Below are 22968 nucleotides of genomic sequence, written 5' to 3' on the forward strand. Positions count from 1 at the left end.
GTTGAGTGGGGAGCGTTGCTGCACAGATATTTTCAGGTCTCTCCAGAGATGTTCGAATCAGGTTCAAGTCCGGGCTCTGGCTGGACCACTCAAGGACATTCAGAGACTTGTCCCGAAGCCACTCCTGCATTGTCTTGACTGTGTGCTTAGGGTCATTGTCCTGTAGGAAGGTGAACCTTTGCCCCCAGTCTGAGGTCCTGAGCGCTCTGGAGTAGGTTTTCATCAAGAATCTCTTTGTACTTTGCTCTGTTCATCTTTCCCTCGATCCTGACTAATCTCCCAGGCCCTGCCGCTGAAAAACATCCCACAGCATGATGCTGCCACCACCATGCTTCACCGTAGGGATGGTGCCAGGTTTCCTCCAGACGTGACTCTTGGAATTCAGGCCAAAGAGTTCAATCTTGGTTTCATCAGACCAGAAAATCTTGTTTCTCATGGTCTCAGAGTCTTTAGGTGCCTTTTGGCAAACTCCAAGCGGGCTGTCATGTGCCTTTTACTGAGGAGTGGCTTCCGTCTGGCCACTTTAAAATCTAAGGCCTGATTGGTGGAGTGCTGCAGAGATGGTTGTCCTTCTGGAAGGTTTTCCCATCTTCTCCCCTGATTGCTCAGCGGCCAGCTCTAGGAAGACTCTTGGTGGTTCCAAACTTCTTCCATTTAAGAATGATGGAAGCCACTGTGTTCTTGGGGACCTTCAATGTTGCAGACATTTTTTGATACCTTTCCCCAGATCTGTGCCTCGACACAATCATGTCTCGGAGCTCTACTGACAATTCCTTCGAACTCATGGTTTGGTTTTTGCTCTGACATGTACTGTCAACTGTGGGAACTTATATAGACAGTTTTGTGCCTTTCCAAATCATTTACTTTCAATTGAATTTACCACAGGTGGACTCCAATCAAGTTGTAGAAACATATTGAGGATGATCAATAGAAACAGGATGCACCTGAGCTCAATTTCGATTATCATAGCAAAGGGTCTGAATACTTATGTAAATAAGTATTTTTTTATTTTTCATAATTTAGCAAACATTTCTGAATACCTGTTCTCACTTTGTCATTATGGGGTATTGTGTGTAGATTGCTGAGGATAAAAAATATATATATTTTAGAATAAGACTGTAACGTAACAAAATGTGGAAAAAGTCAAGGGGTCTGAATACTTTATGAAGGCACTGTATATAGGATTCAATGGAATTCTATAGGTTCTAATATGGGTTGTTCATGTTCTGAATCAGCCTCCAGATCTGTCTATGTGTACACCATTGACCTACATGTAAATAAAAAAGAAGAGGTAATATATGTTGTTACTGGCAATTACTGATTCATGGGATATGTAGTACATTACTTATACAAATGCAATGTTTAATATAAAAATCCAACTTGGTATATTATTGTTTCAAAAAGGGTATTACTATTACTAGTTGAGTACCAGAACATATTGATACATTGGTGTCTGTATACTGTAAAGTTTGAAATGAGGCCAGCAGCTTAGCTCTGATATGCGGTAGCTACTGCAGTGATTCTCAGTACGCTTCCATCCTTGTGGATGTTATCTAAGAGATTGTTCTCTTCTCTTCTCTCCTATCCTAATATCTATTATCCTTTCCTATGCCTCCTCTTTCCTTTATTATTTTGTGAGGCTTTCTTCCTTGCCTATCTCCTCTCATTTAAATGTTAAAAGTGGTATTTCTCTCATTGTCTCCATAACTCCACTCCCGATAACAGGATGATAACAGGCTCAGAGAGAGAGAGAGAGAGAGAGAGAGAGAGAGAGAGAGAGAGAGAGAGAGAGAGAGAGAGAGAGAGGGAGAATTAAGACAATATCCACTAATAATAAAAACTCAAAAAAGAGCAATTAAGTTTTGGAAACATCTAAAATACAGTGACCCCCTCTCATATCATTACCAAGCCCTGCAATGCCAAGAGCTGAGCAAAGAAAAGAGTCCCCTCATCCAGCTGGTCCTGGGGCTGAGTTCACAAAGCTGTTCTACTAACACACTGAAGCCTCAGGACCAGAACATCCAATCAATCAGAATAAAACAAATTACAACACAGTCAAAACAAAACTACATTGCTTATTGGGAAACACAAACACAAAGCAAAATGCAGTGCTATCTGGCCCTAAATCGACAGTACACCGTGGCTAAATATTTGACCATGGTTACATATCAAAACCTTAGAAAAACCTTGACAAAGTACAGGCTCAGTCAGCACAGCCTTGCCATTGAGAAGGGTAGACACAGGAAAACCTGTCTCCCTGTAGAGGAAAGGCTGTGCAACCACTGCACAACAGAACCTGAGACGGAGCTGCATTATCTGACAAAATGTCAAAAATATAAAAAAATTAGAGAGTGTCATTTTCCCAAATTTGAAACCCTTATTCAAGGTTTCAAAGACCTCTCTGATGAGGATAGGCTACCCGTCCTGTTGGGGGAGAACGCAGAGAGCTGTGGGTTGGCAGCACACTACATTGCTGTCTGCCATAAGTTGAGGGACAGTGTCTGACAGACCAATCAACCTGCACATGTACTCTACTGTATGCTTATTGTTATTGTTGAATGTATGATTATTTTGACCCTTGGTTATTGTTGTTACTGTTGTCCCGTTGACAATTTTGATTCTCATTTTTATTTATTTTTATATTGTAAATATCCCAAATAAGCTTTGGCAATATGTACATTGTTACGTCATGCCAATAAAGCGAATTGAATTGAGAGAGAGAGAGAGAGAGAGAGAGAGAGAGAGAGAGAGAGTCTGAGGCAGTGTGAAGACCCCAGAACCCCCTCACCCTTCCATTCCCTCCCAGCCTGCCAGGCCTGACACTGCCTTGTTCCTCCTCTCCCCTCCCCCTGCCTGGCTGCCTCCCTGGTCATATTTAAGTATATTTATAAGTCTTCTGTGTACGATAGTAAATAATTCTGTGTACGATAGTAAATAATTCAGAGTCAGTGGCCCTGCGTACAGGTCCTAGTGCGGGGAATTGCAGCCTCGCTCCCGCAGTCTGCACTCTGACAGCAGCTCTAGGGAGAACACACACATCCAGGGCAGCTGCAGAGCACACACACACATTCAGTGAAGATACCATCCGACTGCGCTCTCTCTCTCTCTCTCTCTCGCTCTCGCTCTCGCTCTCTCTCTCTCTCTCTCTCTCTCTCTCTCTCTCTCTCACTCTCTCTCCCCAACTCTTCACAGTCTTTCGATAGCTCAGCAACATCATTTCTACTGCTGCGGCTGCTGCTGCTACAAGGTAAACAGAGATTTTGTCTTGTTCTTCTTTGAAGGGAAAATAACAACTACTTGAGGCTCAGCAGTCTTTGTCACCAGTCCCTTTGCCTCTGTCCATCCGTAGAAATATGCTGAATGCCGGATCGAGAAGGGTCCCGGGATGGCTAAAGCTGTTGTCCGGCCTATGTCTGCTTCTCTGCCTGGTGGGGGAGACAGGGGCCAAGAGGGTCCCCAAAATCCCCCGCTGTCCTACCACCTGCTCCTGCACCAAAGACAGTGCCTTCTGTGTAGATACCAAGACTATTCCCAAGAGCTTTCCCCCTGGGATCATCTCCCTGTGAGTACAACACGGATCACTCTGTGTGTGTCTGTTCATGTATACTCTTTCTGATTTTTGGTCTATTCCTTACATTTCATTCCAAAATGATAAAACCAGCTGTTGATAATGTACATGAAGACTGTGATGTCATGCATGGTTTTTACGGATGACATTACATCACTCAAACATGGGATATACTTTTACAATATATTCTGCAGTGTCTACTCTGGTTACCAAAGCTTATACTTCATGTCTACAACATTTTTAAATCGGTTTCAGATTATTTTATATTATACTAAGTTTCTCAAGAGAGAAAGACAGTGTTTGTGCTCCTCAAGAACATGTGTCTGATAGATTTTAAAGAGACATTATGAGAAAGAAAATATGATGTTCACAAATGCTAATAAAAGATAACAAATGGGCACTGTGCCTCAGTCTCTCCTCATTCTTGGACAGAAGCCAGGGGGAGCTGGCAGAAAGGAGACTACATTGATTGGAGTAGAGCAATGGGATGTGCCATAGCCCTCCTGGGAGAGACACTTACAATAGATTCACATCTCACAGCAAAAGACCTGCGTGTCCTCCAAGGAATAGTAACCTTACGAAGGTTAGATAGATAGTGCGCACTTAGTAAATGGAAAGCCAATAATGTAGTAGATAGCATACTCTATCTGCATACATTTTACTTATACAGGAATGTTGGGTTTACTTAGATTTTTGTCTATATTGACTCTGACTGTATTATCTTTCTGTAATTGAGCATTATGTTCTTGTATTTAAAGAGTTTGGGGAATTGAAGAGCACAGGCACTGCAAGGTGGAGGTGGCCTCATTTTAAAGTGATGAAGACATGAACCTGTGAATAAGGAAACTGTGTCCTAGTTTTAAAAGATTTTGCCCTTCTTGAAATTCAAATAGTAAGACAGATTGAGCCACAGGAGCTCTTGGTAGAACATCCCATGCTGCATGTTCAGTTCTGTCAATAGATTGACATGCCTGGGGACTGAGGAGAACATTCCCATGCAGGCCCAATCCCCTTATATTGATTATGTGTGATGCAGTACCACCATCCATCAGGGCCTAACAATTCCTATTTTTCCCTTTCAACTTTTAACCAACAGTTATGCTAATAAACATTCAGAATTCACGAACCTCTGTGGCTGACTGGCAACATACGTCCACTTTAAGCATGGAGCAACAAGCCCTTTCGCACAACAGGGGTTGGATTAGGATTATGAAATTGACTCACTGTTAATTGATGGAGCCTGAATGATGATAAGTTGATTGTCTGTACTCCTCAGGACGATGGTGAATGCAGCCTTCACTACAATCCCAGAGGGAGCCTTCTCTCACCTGCACCTTCTGCAGTTTCTGTGAGTATTCATGCATATCCCATCATCCTATTCTCTCCCTTCCTGGAATTAGAGCAAACAGTCTCAACTTTACTTCTGTGGTTTGGGTTAAAATGAAAATGCTAAACATGTTCTCTCCAAGACACCATCTTCTATACAACAACAAAAAATCATCTAGACCAATCTGGCCTGTTGTTTTGGAGACCAAAATCAAGATAATACATGTAGTAAGTTTGAGGGCTAAACATACACATACAGATAACTAGATAAAAATCACAAGTCGTGAAGTAACGTTTGTTAGACAATACAAGCACTATAAATCTCTTGAAATAAACTGTTATTGAAAACAGTGGTGACATGGCAGTAGTGAAAGTAAAGTGGCTCTGTATCAGTGTCATCGCCAATGACTGACTCCCTTCAGTTCTCTTCTATTTAAACAATGGCTTATCTGTCTACGCAGATTCAATGGAGTGTGTGTGTTTGTGTGTTTGTGTGTGTGTGTTTTCACATTTTGTGGTTTTGAGCTCATATTAAAAGGCCCAATGCAGCTGTTTTTATCTCAATATCAAATCATTTCTGGGTAACAATAAAGTACCTTACTGTGATTGTTTTCAATTAAAATGGTAAATAAGGAAACAAAAATAGCTTCTTAGTAATGAGCAATTTTCTCAAGCAAGAATTTCACTAGGACTGTCTGGGAATGGTCTGAGTGGGGAGGGCAGAGAGGTTTGTAACTCTCTTTCTTATTGGTCTATTAACTAATTAATCACCTGGTGATGTCACCAGGCATGACAAAACTCCATCCCACCAAAACAGGCTGAAATTTCAGGAGGTATTTTCAAATAGCTCTTACTGTAAAATGGCATTATCATCATTTTAAAAATGTCACAGTATTATTCCAACCACATAGCGTTTAAATATATATAAAACACAGGAAAATGACATTTTTGACTGCACTGGGCCTTAAAGCTGACCTATACTATATTGAATATTGAATAGTTGAATAGTTGTTCCTTGAAATTGAATAGCTCTTCCTATTTCCACTCCACAACCATTCAGGTGATTTATTTGTTACTGGAGGAGATGTTTCATACACTACTTGTGTCCATGTGTAATCCTGTGTAAATAAATACACATTTACAGTACCGGTATTGATTAGCATGTTCTTTACCTCTCCAGCAGTATTTTTCTGGAGATCAAACATTTGAAATGGAAAGTGAAACAGATTTCCTTCCAGTGTGTTATAAACCTTCTCTCTCTTTCTCTCCCTCTCTGCAGTCTGCTGAACTCCAACACCTTCACTGTTGTGGCTGATGATGCCTTTGCAGGTCTGTCACACCTGCAGTACTTGTAAGTGTTATACTTTGTGCCCTTATTCAACCACAGATACACCTGAGAGGATGAGGTAGTGGTGTTACAATGAAAGATCCAGTTCTCAGCCAGACAAGGATCGCTTAAATAACATTGGATATTGATTCTCCTCCTACCGTAGAGCCTTACTGCCTTTGTGGGGCCTGATGAAGCTGAGCATACCATTTTGTTAATTGATGGGAAGTTGGGCCCCAGGAAATATGAGGTTGCTGATACAATCACATTTGCTGCATTCCACGGAAACAATGCATTAGGCTCCATAAAATGATTGTGTGGATCTGGCTGCAGCTTAGCCCCAGTGCTTTGCATCGCCCTGCCAGCTCTACCCAAGGTGGCTCCTCACTGTGAATGCTAATGAACTCATATCTTCATATTCAGTGGTGCTCAATATAGGAGACAGAATGCAGGCTGGCTGAGCTCACACTGTGTAGCCCTGGGATGCTTCACAGATCAAGAATGAATACAGAGAATGCACTTGTAGTCAATTGTCACCTGAACTTTGATACAGGGCTCAGGCAATATTTATATTCATTACTGAACCCATGTAGAGGCACCCTACTAAGTATCTGATGACGGGGCTCTTTTGCCAACTGTCAATTCTCAATTCTAAGTATATCCAAAACATACACCTGCTACGATAACTTCATTTGAAAAATGTGAGTGGGGGATGATGACTTGCTTGTTTTGAACACTTTTCACCGCAGCCAGTAAGTGGCTGTTCCTAGATCCCCTCCCCCCTCTTCTTCAACACTTGGCTTATCCTCAAGGTCAGTGCTGCTCTTACTGCAGACATTCCAGCCAACAGCCAGGCCCAGGTCCATTCCTATTATTGCTGCTTAAGATTCAGGAAGCAGGACATGGTCCCCTTGGTAACAAGCCTTTTAATTAAATAAATAAATGAGGGACAGACAGAGACACAATTATGATAAAAGGTTCAGTAAGACCAATGTTACACTCTGAATATGGGAAAGAAGGCTGTGTACTATTGACATGGATTGACATGGCAATGTATTCAAATTACCTTGATTGTATTATATTGGCAAATGACCCCGAGTTCTACCAGAAAGCATGTTTTTATCATAAGAATACACATTCATTGAGATGCCACTATTAATATAAAGCTGTCTGTCTGAATCATTCATTCACTGGGTTGATCTTGATTGTCATGATTACTTGCATTTTTTCAGAAGTCTACTTACTACACTGAGTATACAAAACATTAAGAACACCTGCTCTTTCCATGACATAGACTGACCAGGTGAATCCAGGTGAAAGCTATGATCCCTTATTGATGTCACTTGTTAAATCCACTTCAATAAGTGTAGATGAAGGGGAGGAGACAAGTTAAAGAAGGATTTTTAAGCCTTGAGACAATTGAGACATGAATTGTGTGTGTGTGCCATTCAGAGGACAAAACACAATATTTAAATGCCTTTGAACCGGTTGAAGGTGCCAGGCACACCGGCTTTGTCAAGAACTGCAACGCTGCTGTTTTTTCCACGTTCAACAGTTTCCCGTGTGTGTCAAAAATGGTCCACCACCCAAATGACATCCAACCAACTTGGCAACTGTGGGACATTGGCGTCAACATCGGCCCACATCCCTGTGGAATGCATTCGACACCTTGTAGAGTCCATGCCCAGACAAATCGAGTCTGTTCTGAGGGCAAAAGGGAGGAGTGTTCTTAATGTTTGGAATACTCCGTGTATGTGGGTCACAGTATAATGAGTGAGCCTCTCTCTCTGTATGCCCATCAGATTTATAGAGAACAATGACATCCAAGCCTTGTCAAAGCACACCTTCAGAGGGCTTAAATCCTTGACTCACCTGTGAGTATATCTTCTGCCTATTTCTCTGTAAATATCAATGGAAGAATACTAGTTATGAATTGCATGGACATGTTATGACATTATTAACTTTCTTTAAAATTAATATCTGTTTTTTGTAGTTCTCTGTCAAATAATAACCTGCAGCTCCTTCCACGAGAACTCTTCAAATATTTTGACATTCTGACAGACTTGTAAGTACATATATTTTTAAAAGGGAACATGGTATCCTTATCATCATTGGTTTCATCTTGTTATTTTATGTTTTTAAAACAAGTAACTATAACTTACTATTACCATGTTATTACCCACGTTATGAAGTGCTGTAATTTAAAGTGCTACAGAGAATCCTTACTACAGATAGTTTTCTAAGAACTGTGTCATGGGTGGACAATAATTCTATTTTTCTATGTGTTACACAGAGACCTGCGGGGTAACTCTTTCCGCTGTGACTGTAAAATCAAGTGGCTTGTGGACTGGATGGAGAAGACCAACACCTCTGTCCCTGCAATCTATTGTGCCAGCCCATTTGAGTTCCAAGGCCGCAGAATCCATGATCTCACCCCACGAGATTTCAACTGTATCAGCGCAGGTTTGTCCCCAATTATTTCAAAAATTATTCATTTCGCAGGACATCAGTGCACTTAATTTACAGGTTGATAATCTTCATCTCTCTCTTCCCCTGTAGACTTTGCAGTTTACGAGACTTTTCCCTTCCAGTCTGTGTCAGTGGAGTCCTATGAATTCAACGACGATCAGTTTGTGGCCTTCGCCCAGCCTGATACTGGGTTCTGTACACTGTTTGTATGGGATCATGTGGAAATGGTCTTCCGGAGGTACCATAATATAACAGGTACGTTTCTTCCAAGACTCGTGCCTTCTAAAAATAAGCATTCATGCCAGAAGACAATCAGTGCATTCAACTGTTATCACTTAATTATAGACCAAGGGAATTTACATTGTATCTTGGAGCAAACTACTTCTTTAAGTACACAGAGGATACTGAAGTCAGCTAAACCTGCTACTTTCTGCTTCTGTGTTTCTCCTAGCTCGCTCCGCTGTCTACTGCAAGCCAGTGGTAATAAACAACACTCTTTACATGGTTGTGGCTCAACTTTTTGGAGGATCCCACATCTACAAGTGAGACTTATTCCAATTCCTATAAGCAATACAGTGTCATTGACTTGTTCATTTTCTTAGCCACAAATTGTGTTAAACGGATACTTCGAGATTTTGGCAATGAGGCCCTTTATCTACTTTCTCAGAGTCAGATGAACTCGTGGATACCATTTTCATGTTTCTATGTCCAGTATGGAAGTTAGAGGTAGTTTCACGAGCCAATGCTAACTAGCGTTAGCTCAATGACTGTGAGTCTGTGGATATCTACTTAAGGTTAGATTTCATGATTTAGGGATGGCTGACCTGATTGACACCTTCTTTTCAGGTGGGAAGAGGACCCACAGCGATTTGTGAAGATCCAGGACATTGACACCACACGTGTGAGGAAACCCAACTTTGTTGAGACCTTCCAGCTGGATGATGAGTGGTACTTTGTAGTGGCAGACAGTTCCAAGGCAGGCTCTACGAGCATATACCGCTGGAACAGCAACGGTTTCTACTCCCACCAATCCCTTCATCCCTGGCATCGTGACACCCATGTGGAGTTCTTAGATGTGGAGGGGAAGCAGCGTCTCATTCTCTCCAGTGCCTCCCAGCCCCCAGTGGTTTACCAGTGGAACCGCAGCCTGCGCCAGTTTGCCTTTCATTCCCAAATCACTGAGACTGCTGACGTGCAGATGGTCAAGCATTTCTGGGTGCGCAAAGTTCTCTACCTCTGCCTTACACGCTTCATTGGCGACTCCAAGATTCTCCGCTGGGAGGGGCAGCGCTATGTTGAGATTCAGACCCTGCCTTCACGTGGCTCCATGGCTGTGTATCCATTCACAGTGGGCCCCCGCCAGTATCTCCTCTTAGGGAGTGATTTCTCCTTCTCTCGAGTTTATTTGTGGGACGACCTTACCCAGCGCTTCCAGCCCTTCCAGGAGCTCAACATGAGAGCACCCCGGGCCTTCAGCTTGGTGTCAGTGGACAACAAAGACATCCTGCTGGCAGCCAGCTTCAAAGGCAACACCCTGGCCTACCAGCACCTAATAGTGGATCTCAGTGCCAAATAGACCAATCCTGTCAGAATCTCTGAGACCATTCATGAGTCTGTTCTGTTCTTATGGGGCCCGATTCCAACTTAGGAATTGACGCCTTTCCTACACACGTCTTTCCGACGCATTTCTTAGTATTTTGTATTCAGACTTACCTTATTTCGTCGCATAATGCGCTCTGCAGGTGTGGCTACCTTGCACACTGAATAAATTTCATTCAACCTCTGAAAACCCTCCCACTTGCTAGCCAACAGATTTTCTCATGGAATCTTCATTCAATATTGTTTTCAGCACATTTATCTTAAGCCATCCCTTTAAATACGGTGTACCTTTTAGTTAGAATTTTGTCAACAGACTCGAGAGAACGGGTTCAAAATATTAGGGATCAATGAAAGAAAACACCAATTGGTAGATGGTAGATATAAAAATACTCTGATCTTGCAGATTATTTGGGTTTAGGAAAGTATTTATGAATCATAAAAAACTGGTTTAGAGAAACTTTACGCACGAAAGAAAGAAGACGGTGATTTAATTAATTCTGAAAATTGCCACATTCAGTTCTTCAACCTATGGTAATGTTGGAAGATTAGTGTACATAGAATTATAACAGGGAGAATAGTGTACAACAGTGTTCTATCCTCTCGTCTATTGCCTGCACCAACCATGGAACTGTGTGATGACACGGCCAAGTATTGCGCCATGCATGCTGTTCAAACTATTACAGCTTGGTCTGCGCTCCGCTCCATAATGATTGAATTATGTATTTTTATATTATCAACTGTTACTAATGATCCTCAGCAACAACCACACAGTCGTGACGGCATTTACAGAGGAAGCAAATGAAGGTAAACAAAACAATGTAAGTAAATGGAATGATAATGAAGGCTATACCAACTAAAGGGAACTAAAAGTAAATTGTTAGTTGAATATGTGTTGTTATTAGGCCTACAGTACTGATGGTCGATACTGATAGTGGCTAATATTTAACATGATAGAAATAGGAAACAGAGAAAGTCACGGTAGTCAAGACATTCGAGAGTGCCCATCCCTGCAAGTTAAAAAAGACAGTACAATTTAAATTCAGCATAATGGCACAGTATTTCATAAACTTTACTGTGGGAAAGTTGATATGTTCATATGCTTCAGTTTGCTGCCATATGACTGGTTTCACGTCTCCAGCGATTATAAGGTAAAATAGACCTAACACAAGTGTCATTTATATTTACAATTCCCTTATCAAAAACGGATTACTCATTTACCTAGCTGTTATCAATAGCTCTCATCAAGTTGCAAATTACAGTGCATGGCGAATGCTGTTATTTCTATCAGAAAAAATAAAGTAGATGCTTTTTCCTCTTGGAACCGGAAGGTTCACTCGACCTTATTCATGGTTTCCTCGTGCGTAAAGGTGGTGGAATTATGAAGGAATTAAGTCAAGATCAGAATATGGCATATCTGTAGACACATCTCTGCCACACCTTAATTTCTTAGATCTCCACCACAATGAATTGCAGGTGAATAGCATGCTATTCTCATGCTTAAGTTTAAGGTCAGAATACGCATAGAGGGAAAAGTGCATAAAAAGGGAATTATGTTCAATTTAAGCAAGGTTAACTCGGGTCGGAATCGGGCCCATGGAGAAAAGCAAATCATCTAAGCCATGTGACTAAATGCCTGTTAGGTTAGCTAACCACTTTTGAAGAGTGAGTACTAACAAACAGGAAATGCATGATATCTTCTGATGTCTCTGATTGAATCAATTAATGTGTAATGACAAAACATATCACCATGATTAATACGTGTCAAATCACTTTGCAACATCACTACTTACTCTATTTGCCATGAATTTATGCTACATGGAAAATATAATGGGAGGTGCAGATATAGTACAAATAAAAACATATAAGTAACATCAGATTATATGAAAAGCATGTGCATCTACTGAACGGTTTTCTATTGACTGTTATAAAATCATTTTATTTATGCAATAGGGAGAAGACGAGTAGGCGGCCAGTACGTTGCAGTAAACTTTAGTGAACTATTAACAGAATATATTCTGTTAATAGTTCACTAAAGTTTATTGCAATTTACTGGCTGCCTACTCGTCTTCTTTCTTGAATTACCTGTCATTAGGGGCCTGCCCTAATCTCATTCATGCAATAGGAAAATAACTGTTCACATCAAATAGAGTTTGATATGGAAATTCTATGAAATGCCAGTTAATATATTTTGTTCAAAGCAATATAAACTGTAATCTGCATGCCATAATGGTCTCTTTACAGTAAATTATATTTTATAAAATAATGATTATTCTGTATAAGTTTTATAATGTTTCACAGGTAATAAGAGCTATCAATGTTTTTGTCATAAATAACATGTATCTCTCTATGTTGTTGATCATGATTGATACCAATATATTTTCATTAAACTAGAATGTAGCTAGGCTACACAGATTTCCCTAAATTAATGTTAACTGAATAGTACTGGAAGGTTATGTCAAGCTCCTGTCATATATGTGAAAATATGCATGAATATGTACACTTTGTATGTTGTGGCTAAACTACACAGGCAGTCAATTCCCCAAACATTTTTATTCCCAATTTGAATGCCTAACAATTGAGAATCAGTTCAAATCCAGGCTTGACTCCTCATGTCTGTATTTGCTAAATGTTCAACATTTTGGCTAGAGAATGTGTCAACATCCAAATTCTGGCCAAATCCCTGTGCACTTTGATTATACATAACTTATAGCTTGTCTTCAGACATTTTATGTTATTCTCCTCTGTGCATTTTATGTAGCTTTACACTGTATGTAATGTAATGTATCCATGCATCTACTGTAATAGTGCACCCATATTAACCAAAAAACTTGCAATAAATACTCAATTTAAACATCCTCATTTACACAGTTGACATTGAACACATTTTTCTGTGATTGGCCTTTACTGCATTTGTATGGAGAAAAGTTACTCTCTTTATGTCAAATATAAAATAACTAGGTTCAACATTATTCTTTATATGGTCTACCATGTCTACACATAGTATGTGGGTTATTATTAGTATAGTGATTGTATGGTGCACTAAAGTGTAGCTACTTCACCCTTACCACCATGGAAGTGAATATAGTGTGAGAGCAAAATATTTTCCCTGAAAATTGTTGCCACTTGTATGTATCTGAAGTAATAAATGTCCTATTAAAAATGCTGCATCTAAGCTTTACTATTCTGAACTTTATTTCTCTGGACTTTAGTTTTCCTTGATCAGCCAATGAAGTTGGAAGTGGCGCTACTCATGCTAATACGGGCTTTTGGCCACTAGAGGCCTCTGTCATTTTCTATGGGTGCTTCCTACTGCAGCTATCTAGCCAATATGGGTGACAGTCACAGTAAGCACATGCATACAACTAATGAAGCAACAGTACAACCCTCATTAGTACTTTTTATAAAAAATAAATAATAATAAATTTTCAACCAGATCTTTTTTTCTAAGACGACCAGTGAAATTGTTATTGCTATTTGGTATCCTTAGGATGTCCCTACCCTAAACCCTAAATCTTAACCCATACCCTAACCTTAACCTTTTAAAATGTTTAACTTCAATGGGGTAACGTCAGAGTTTGGACATCCCAAGGAGCCCGGATAGCAAGGACCACATTGAAATAAGATTCAGTTTTGTGAGCGATGGTCACGTTACCACCTTTCAAAGTTTGTTGCATTATGGGGTAAAAAATTGTTTGACTTGCATGAACTTTACAACAATCATGTGATCAAAAGTCATGAAGTTTTGACTGCAAGTTTCAGCAGTTGGTCTTTACGAACGTCATCCTGCAGCCATCATCTGCATTGTGGTAGGCTCTATCGCCAACCAATCATTAGGGTGTTTTTGTTTGACACACACGAATGTGTCCAAAGGCATGACTAAAACAGGAACCAACTTTGCCATGATTCACGTATACAGTGGATGTATTGAGAGTACACAAGTATGATTTCAGTTTGTGAGCCAGTGATATGGGAGTTGGAGCCATGTTAATTTCGACATTATAAAGAAAACTTTTAGAAACACTGGCAACACTGCCATGTTGATCTTATTGAGCCTTGCTGTTGGAAAACCACATTAGTGTCCGACATTCGGCTGTCACAGATGCACATCCCCCTACTTCAACTCCTTGACTTTCATCTACAGTTGGTTGCTTTCGCCTTACCACTCAAACACGCCCCTTGTCCACCCACACCAGACATGTATGTATACATTTATTTTGCAATAGCATGTATATGTAAATGTATTTTGCGACGCTCGTGCACGCGACTCGAGCGGTATGGTCAGCGCTTGTGTTGTGTGAGTGAGCGATGCAAAATAAATTGACACATACATGTTATTCGATCATTGCTCACGCGCGTCAACAAGTGTCTGTGTAGCCAAGTGATAAAATAGAACTTGGTAATATTTGTGACGCTTAACGTGCTGAAAGTCTCGCCTCTCCCATCTCTTCATTTGTTTTTAGGAGCATATACCCATGTGCCATCTCCTCATTGGTTTTTTTGGAGCATATACCCACGTGGGTGATTGAAAGATGAACTGAAGTCCACACTCCAGTCGGTAGTGCTAATGCACCTTAAAGTTGGTTGCCAACTGCCATATGAAGTCCAAAGAAGAAGAAGAAGCCTGAAGGAGGAGCGATTACTAGAAAACAAACTGTTACCTTTTTATTTTTCCTTTATTTAACTAGGCAAGTCAGTTAAAAACTCATTTTTATTTACAATGATGGCCTTCCGCGGCCAACCCCTAACCCGGAAAATGCTGGGCCAATTGTGCGCCACCCTATGGGACTCCCAATCATGGCCGGTTGTGATACAGTCTGGAATCAAACCAGGTCTGTAGTGACAGCTCTAGCACTGAGATGCAGTGCCTTAGACCGCTGCGCCACTCAGGAGCCCTGGATTAATTGTCGGACTATAACAACCCAATGTTTATATCCCAGGACAAATTAGCTAGCAACAGCAAGCTAACTAGCTAAATTGCCATAAATGTTTAATGCTTTTCGACCTATCCCCAAATTAATATAGTTGGTTCAGAGTTCGTTTTGATATTTCAACCTGCGTATCCTGTTCGCGTCTGGTGTGGGAGGACAAAATCAACATACGCGCGAGAGGTCTGGTCAGCATGTAATGAAGCCGACTATAGATGAAAATCGGTGGGTGAAGTCGGAGAGGTGCATCTGCAACAGCAAAAAGTTGGACACTAGTTGTTTTCCAACAGCAAGGCTTAATTAATAGGATCAACATGGCAGTGATGCAATTGTTTATAAAAAAATGTCTTTATAATGTCGAAATGAACATGGCTCCAACTCCCATATCACTGACTCATAAACTGAAATCATACGTGTGTACATTTTACAATTGTACAATGTCATACTCTTTTTTTCTTGGTAAATAAATACACGCCACAGCTCGCTTCACCTCTTCCTCTCTGCTGAAACTCTCTCACTGGAGCCTGCAGAGGCCAATGAGTGAGCAAAACAGCGCCCCTCTGTCTTACTAAATGGAGCCCATGTATCTGATGTTGTATGGTCAGAAATAGTATGACATGCCATACTGTATTGGTCCAGACAGAATCAGATACATGGTCTACACATACGGAAACGGTTTCGCTCGCTCGGATGCTTTATCTTAGATTGGTGCGTCTTTCTGTCGGCCGTGTCTCGGTCAAATAAATGATCAACATTTCAATATTTGATTTGGACGGGCAAGGAGGTATAGTAGGGCGGGCCAGGCCCCATAAGCCCCACCCATAATGCCGGCCTTGCTCTGTAGCTTTAGAATCAAGGCAAAGTTGGTTCCTGTTTCAGTCCCGCCTCAGAATGGAACTTCAATGTGATTCTTGAATGGGAAGCATTGTTCAAGTGAAATTTCGGAACTAGGAGCTTTTGATAACTCCGATAGGACGTGATCGCGGCATATGCGCCAGCAATACTAGCCTGGGGACGAGGTTAGCATGGGTCAAACAAAAACACCCTAATGATAGGTTAACAAATAGTGCCTTCCACAATGCCGCCTTTACGAGAAAAAAAAGATTGCAGTCAGAGTGCAGTATAACTGCAGTATGCTGCAAATACTGCGTCCAAAATATATATTAATTAATTTTGCAATGTAACTGCACTTAGAGTGCAGTATAACTGTAGTACACTGCAGTTATTCTGCAATTACCGCATCCAAAATACAACAGTCAACTGCAGTTACTGCACTTTTACTGCAGTTTCAAAACCGCAATCTTTTTTTGTAAGGCAGGTGATGGCTGTATGGTGCAGTTGGTGAGAAGCAACTGCAGTGACTTGAAGGCGACTAAATCAAAAACTGCATGACCTTTGATCACATGAGTCTGAAGTCGGACAATTTTTATAACCATAATGGCAATGCAACCTACCTTTTTGGTTACCGACTTGACAAAAGTGATCCGCTCGAACACACCCTCTGATTCCGACCATCGTGAACATGCACAGAAACAGCACAAATCTGACGTTGAGGAAGTGAGCTGGCAGCTGCTAGCGAGAGTTGGTTGCATTCCGCAAGGTGATTGTAAGTGGGAAGATGGCGGAAGTGGATGCTGAGTTCAAATCAAGCAGCGCGTCAAGCTAATTTGGTGAAGACGAATACTCTGAATAGACTACAGTAGTATCAAAAACTGGAACAAAAAGGGAATGGTCTAAAATTGGAGTGGAGGATACGTGTGTGAATGATAATGAATCACTTCTTGTTGGGATGCGTTTGTTGAGTAAGGATGCATATATGTGGAAAACTAGTTTGACGTGTCGGAAATGGGGAAGTATGCGCTTGGAAAGGTGGAGTCTGTCAGAGTGACCAGGAGAAGTCTTATTTTGATTCACTGTATTTCTGAAGAGCAGAGGAAGATTGCAGTGGGCCTCAAAAGAATCCGGACAACATAAGTTTTGTGTTTTGAACTTCGGAGTAGAGCACCTGTCAAAGAAGTCATCTCAGGGGTGATGACGAATGTTCAGGTTGAACACCTGAAGAGAATTCCTGGTGTGGTTAGTGCCCGGCGTCTGACCTGCTGGGTGAATGTGGAAAAAGAAGAAAGTCGGTCCTATTGTTTTTATGATAAAGAGCAAATACATACACATGTGAAGCTTGGTTATGTAAGATACGCCATAAAAGCTTTCATCCCCAAACCACTGCAGTGTAAGGATTGCAAAGGATTTGACCATGTTTCAATTGTGTGCAGACGAACAGCGTATACTAAGGAACGGTGTATAGAAGGACGACGAGGTATTGCAATTGTGGTGGGGATCATGATCCTGAGTTCCTGGAGTGCCCTGTAAGGGTGAAGGAGATTGAGGTGGCAAGAGTTAGAATGGTCAATAGAATCTCCTATGCAGAGGCGATTTAAAAGCATTGAGAAAACACGTGATGCTAGTGAAGATACTGTATAGTAGTGGATACTCCACAGCCTGTAGTAAATGTTTTCTGCCAGACAAAAAATACTGTGTATGTTAAAAAGGTGGATTTTGTTGCATTCATTGCCACCGTTATAAACTGTACAGTGCAAATCTCAAAGAAGTCTAAGAAACTGAACATTATTGTGGCTGCGGCAGAAAAGTTTTTGGGACTTAAGGATTTTACATCTGAAGACTTGCAAGGGGTACTGGCGCCAAAAGACCCACCCTCCACGGTTTCCCTTGAGCCTGTGTAGGGATCAGATCTGTTTTATTTTTTTTTACAGAAAAGTTGTTTGATTTAGTTTTATCTTATTTCTTTAAAAAAATATTTTTTGTTGTATTTGGTAGATTGTTCAGTTTTTGGGGGGAATCCTGTTTCCATCCCACATAAGATGCAGATTAAACTGTGTGATTGCCAATATACCGAAGAAGAAGAATAACAAGAAGAAGCTGCTAGCAAGCGAACTTCAAGGACAAAGATGCGAATTGTTTTGCTCTCAAGAAAATGGCGCCATTGAAAGGAGTGATTACTGGGGTAGTGGTAAATGGAAAAGTTGACCAACTGAAGGGGAAGATTCCCGGTGTTTGTGATGCTCCTCGTTTCGTGTGACGCAGACAGGGTGGTGTGACTGGTGGAACAAGAATTGTCAAATCAAATCAAAGTTTATTTGTCACGTGCGCCGAATACAGTGAAATGCTTACTTACAAGCTCTAACCAATAGTGCAAAAAAGATGTTAGGGGAACAATAGGTAAATAAAGAAATAAAACAACAGTAAAAAGACAGGCTATATACAGTAGCGAGGCTATAAAAGTAGCGAGGCTACATACAGTCACCGGTTAGTCAGGCTGATTGAGGTAGTATGTACATGTAGATATGGTTAAAGTGACTATGCATATATGATGAACAGAGATTAGCAGTAGCGTAAAAGACGGGTTGGCGGGTGGCGGGACACAATGCAGATAGCCCGGTTAGCCAATGTGCGGGAGCACTGGTTGGTCGGCCCAATTGAGGTAGTATGTACATGAATGTATAGTTAAAGTGACTATGCACATGTGATAAACAGAGAGTAGCAGCAGCGAAAAAGAGGGTTTGGGGGGGGGTTGGGGGGGCACACAATGCAAATAGTCCGGGTAGCCATTTGATTACCTGTTCAGGAGTCTTATGGCTTGGGGGTAAAAACTGTTGAGAAGCCTTTTTGTCCTAGACTTGGCACTCCGCTACCGCTTGCCATGCGGTAGTAGAGAGAACAGTCTATGACTGGGGTGGCTGGGGTCTTTGACAATTTTTAGGGCCTTCCTCTGACACCGCCTGGTGTAGAGGTCCTGGATGGCGGGCAGCTTAGCCCCAGTGATGTACTGGGCCATACGCACTACCCTCTGTAGTGCCTTGCGGTCAGAGGCTGACCAATTGCCATACCAGCTGTCTGTTCTCTTTTAGTTTTGACGTTGAGTTTTGCCTGACAAAGTGATGTTAGGATATATAAATTATCCCATACAAGCATTTGTGCTGAATGTATTACATTGTTACAGGTGTCAAGCTTCTGGGCATGTGGCAGCAGTATGTAGGAGGGAGGTTACTAGGTGTGAGAGGTGTGGAGAAGGGCATGAGACAAAGGAATGTGTAGCATTGGGGAAGTAGTGGTATGTGTCAATTGCAGGGGTGCCCATGGGCCTGGGGTTCAGAAATGTCTGGTGTGAGAGAGGCAGGTTGAGGTTTCCAGGGTTAGAGTAGAGCAGAAGTTGTCATATGCCGAGGCAGTGAAGAAAGTAGAGGAAGATGGGTCAAGGGGGAGGGATCCTGAGAGGAGTGGTGTGAGTAGTAGATCTGTACCAGTACAGAGGGATAGGCCAACAAGTGATATATGCTTCAGTAAGATTGTATTTTTAGCAATTTATGCAATGGTTATCAACTGTACTGCAGGGATGGAACATAAGTCACAGAAAATTGAGGTTTTGGTGGCAGCTGCAGAGGGGTATTTTGGTGTACGAGACTTGAAGTCTGAAGAGTTACAGGGTGTGTTGAGTGGTGGTGTCTCGTCCTTTCAGGCAGTTGGCCTGAGGTTGGACTAGGTAGATTGAAATAGTGGAGTAGGGTGGTGGGTTTTTAGTGAGTGTAGGGTATTTGTAGATTGTATGTTTTATTTTCAAGCAAAGTATGAGGGAGTTATACTCCAGTCTAGTAGGTGGCGGTAATGCAACATCTATCGGATGCCAACCGCCGTTAAACCTCATTGAAGAAGAAGAAGCAGCAGCATCAGCTGCAGCAGAAGAAGAAGCTAACTTCAAAACAATACGTTGTGGAGCACACAGGCAGTAGGTATTGGTTAGATGGTTGCTTGCTGATCATCTGGGTGAAATTATATCATAGAATATTCTAGTGAAACAGCTCAGTTTGATATAACCTTGGTCACTTAATATTTGTTATTCTGTCTGCTAGCATAGCTAACGTTAGCGTTTCACTGTCATTTGCTGTACAGAAATGGTTCCATCAAATCTTGGGGAAGAAATGTCTACTGACGTAGCGTTACCACCTGAGTGGGAGGACGATGAACGGATGAATTTCCTGTTCTCTGACTTTAAAGAAAACCGGGATGTCAGCGCAACAGATTGGGACAGTAAAATGGATTTCTGGACATCACTCATTCTTAACATCTGCAGGAGTCGCGGAACCGTCTGTGTTAATTTGCAGGAGCTGAACAAGGTTTTTCAGAGAAAAGGAATTATGCCTTTGGGTTTGGCTACTGTCATTCAGTGCATGGCCAGGTATAATATCAATGAAATTCAATCTGCTAAAGTGTGAGCAAAATTTTGCCTACCTAAAAGTGCCATAGTCCCACTTTCCTTACCTGACTGTACTTGTTTGTATTTCTGGCAGGTGTGGCAAGATACAAAGGGAGTCAGAGTTTGCCGCAAATGTAGACTGTGGGTGGGTGTCTTGGGGTGTTGGCCTGTTGCTGGTGAAGCCTTTAAAATGGACCTTTTCAACTCTTCTTGGTAGCAGTGGGGTTACTTTGAAGGAGTTGTTTGTTGTTATCGAACTGGTAAAGGTGTGTATTATAATTAGTTAATTTAAAACATGTTAAGGGGCAACTAGCATTTAACACTAACCTCTTACTTATGTACTGTATGTTTCCTTTAGGAGAAGGCAGCAGAATTGCTTGGTGTCTACCGGAGCTCCCCAGTGGCCAACCACTCTCTCCTGTCCTTCCAGGAGCTCCGTACATTGTCGTCCCATGTCTGTGTTGACGAGAGTACCTTGTGTATGGCTCTGCTACAGCTGCAGAGGGAGAAGCAGGTGACAGTATCACTGCATGGAAGCGAGAAGGTGAGGATAATAGAATCATTCATTTAAGTGAGTATATTATTACATGTCCGGTAACTCATATCATTATCTATGAGCTTTCACACAGATTTTTTTGAGGATAATGTCACTGTATCAGTGTTGCATTGAGCCAATGTATATATTTTTTGTCTGTACAGATTGTGAAGTTTTCTCAGCCAGGACAGAATCATGTGTCTCCTGTCAGTGACGTAGACCTAGGCATCTACCAGCTCCAGCGAAGTGAGAGACTGCTTGAAGAGAGGGTGGAGGCATTGGGACTAGAGGCAGAGAAGTGCGTCCCTGACACCATTAAGCGTTGTCTCGTGCAATGTGACCCATCATATAATGTTGTCAAATATGTGATGTTACAAGATTGTGTGTGATTTGTGCTGTGTTATGTCTGTAGGTACAAAGAAGAAGCTAGGGTGTTGCTGCGGGAAGGGAAGAAATCTCAGGTTGATTTACAATCCTCAGATCCTGTGTTGACTTTTTGTCTTTCACCAACTCAAATGCTGTCGGGGAAACCTCAATTAATTTCTCTCCCCCAGGCTCTAAGGTGTTTGAGAAGCCGAAAGAGAGTTGAGAAGAAAGCAGACCACTTATATGCCCAGCTGGAAAATGTGAAGGGAATCCTAGACAAGATAGCAAACTCACAGACCGACAAACTGGTGAATATGCGCTTGATACATTAACATTCAAAAATCTAACCAAAATAGAGCAAGCTTATGTGGGTAATTTGTGTCCAATGTCCCACATACAGGAACTAAGGTCTTGTGATCTCTTTATATAAATCTTTCTGCATGCCTCTAGGTGATACAGGCGTATCAGGCTGGAGTGTCAGCCCTGCGACTCTCTTTGAAGGATGTGACAGTAGAAGGAGCTGAGAGCCTTGTGGATCAAATCCAAGAGGTCAGACTCTTCTTCACTGGGACTGCATTTAGATGCTATTATTGAACTGTTGCATGTCCACACCAGTCTAAATTGTATTTTCTCACTGTTTGATATTACAGTTGTGTGACACTCAGGATGAAGTGAACCAAATTCTGGCTGGTGGAGCACTCAACTCAAGTATGTCCTATTCCGTATTATACAGCGATTTAGCTGTAGTGTTGAAACAATTTCATAATTAAATGGCCAATGTCCAGAGAGTCTGGCAAATGATCAATGATCCTATTCCTATTTGTTTAGTGGATGCAGACACAGACGGGCTGGAGGATGAGCTAAGCTTTTTATTGGAGAACTCTAGTCTGGATGAGCCTTCTACACTCCCTGAAGTACCGTCACACCCTCTTTCACCTGTCAGGGAATCTGGTTCCCTTTGTGATGATCTGCTGAGCGCTTTGCCCTCAGTCCCTCAAAGCCACTTCAATATCACAGATGATGAACTGGACAAAGAGTGTAGTCGCATAACGCTTGCAGATACAGGTATGCCTCGATCTTGTTCCTTTATCTTTTAAATGCTACCACAAAAGAGGCTACTGAAGTAACCTTTGTTTACTCATCACTCCCTATAGGTCTTCAACATAAATATCCTACCTCTCCAGTGAAGAGGGCTGAGCCTGCACAGTGACAACAGTAATAAAATAAGTCAGCTGCACTAACGATCCCTGACCCTCAAAGAGTGTCTGGGCATGGTGATCAAAAATAATTGCATGATATGTCTTTTGTAACATAGGTCTGTGATCACTTTTTTTTTTTAAAGGGGGTAGATCAGCTTTAATATTGCAGATTGTAGCTTCCATCAATGTAATTGTCAGCATCACTTCCAATCCGCCATATATGTTTCTGTGATTTTTTTTTATTTATATAGATACATATACACACACTACCGTTCAACAGTTTGGGGTCACTTAGAAATGTCCTTGTTTTTGAAAGCAAGAAAATGGTCCATTTAAAATAACCTCAAATTGATCAGAAATATAGTGTAGACATTGTTAATGTTGTAAA

At 41.4% G+C, this 22968-nt stretch overlaps 2 protein-coding genes across 3 annotated transcripts; both read left to right on the forward strand.

Annotated features, from left to right (window-relative positions):
• The first annotated feature begins 3176 nt into the window (after positions 1 to 3176).
• On the forward strand, positions 3177 to 13461 carry lgi3 (leucine-rich repeat LGI family, member 3). The gene is made up of 10 exons (XM_029762822.1): positions 3177 to 3247; positions 3350 to 3562; positions 4845 to 4916; positions 6174 to 6245; positions 8024 to 8095; positions 8215 to 8286; positions 8515 to 8684; positions 8781 to 8945; positions 9142 to 9232; positions 9537 to 13461. The coding sequence occupies exons 2-10, from the start codon at positions 3354 to 3356 to the stop codon at positions 10264 to 10266; spliced, it is 1653 nt and encodes a 550-aa protein (XP_029618682.1). The 5' UTR covers positions 3177 to 3247; positions 3350 to 3353; the 3' UTR covers positions 10267 to 13461.
• A 6474-nt stretch (positions 13462 to 19935) lies between these two features.
• chmp7 (charged multivesicular body protein 7) lies at positions 19936 to 22600 on the forward strand. 2 transcript variants are annotated; one of them, XM_029762824.1, is made up of 11 exons: positions 19936 to 20016; positions 20177 to 20462; positions 20575 to 20746; positions 20839 to 21024; positions 21180 to 21313; positions 21428 to 21476; positions 21570 to 21689; positions 21832 to 21930; positions 22032 to 22089; positions 22210 to 22446; positions 22536 to 22600. In XM_029762824.1, exons 2-11 carry the CDS (start codon positions 20179 to 20181, stop codon positions 22589 to 22591), a joined length of 1395 nt encoding a protein of 464 aa, XP_029618684.1. In that variant the 5' UTR covers positions 19936 to 20016; positions 20177 to 20178; the 3' UTR covers positions 22592 to 22600. The 2 variants fall into 2 exon arrangements, with proteins under 2 accessions (XP_029618684.1, XP_029618683.1); XM_029762823.1 differs by having other exon boundaries at positions 19936 to 20012.
• The last annotated feature ends 368 nt before the right edge of the window (positions 22601 to 22968 follow it).

Source organism: Salmo trutta, chromosome 9 (genome assembly GCF_901001165.1).
Source record: "Salmo trutta chromosome 9, fSalTru1.1, whole genome shotgun sequence".
Lineage (NCBI taxonomy): Eukaryota > Metazoa > Chordata > Actinopteri > Salmoniformes > Salmonidae > Salmo > Salmo trutta.

Excerpts from the sequence above, each read along its gene's own strand:
- chmp7 (XM_029762824.1), top strand. The coding sequence starts at position 20,179 with ATGGTTCCATCAAATCTTGGGGAAGAAATGTCTACTGACGTAGCGTTA. Across the intron at positions 21,025-21,179 it reads CACTGCATGGAAGCGAGAAG|ATTGTGAAGTTTTCTCAGCC; the intron begins GTGAGGATAATA and ends TTGTCTGTACAG. Across the intron at positions 22,447-22,535 it reads CATAACGCTTGCAGATACAG|GTCTTCAACATAAATATCCT; the intron begins GTATGCCTCGAT and ends CACTCCCTATAG.
- lgi3 (XM_029762822.1), top strand. The coding sequence starts at position 3,354 with ATGCTGAATGCCGGATCGAGAAGGGTCCCGGGATGGCTAAAGCTGTTG. Across the intron at positions 4,917-6,173 it reads CTGCACCTTCTGCAGTTTCT|TCTGCTGAACTCCAACACCT; the intron begins GTGAGTATTCAT and ends CCCTCTCTGCAG. Across the intron at positions 8,946-9,141 it reads GAGGTACCATAATATAACAG|CTCGCTCCGCTGTCTACTGC; the intron begins GTACGTTTCTTC and ends TGTTTCTCCTAG.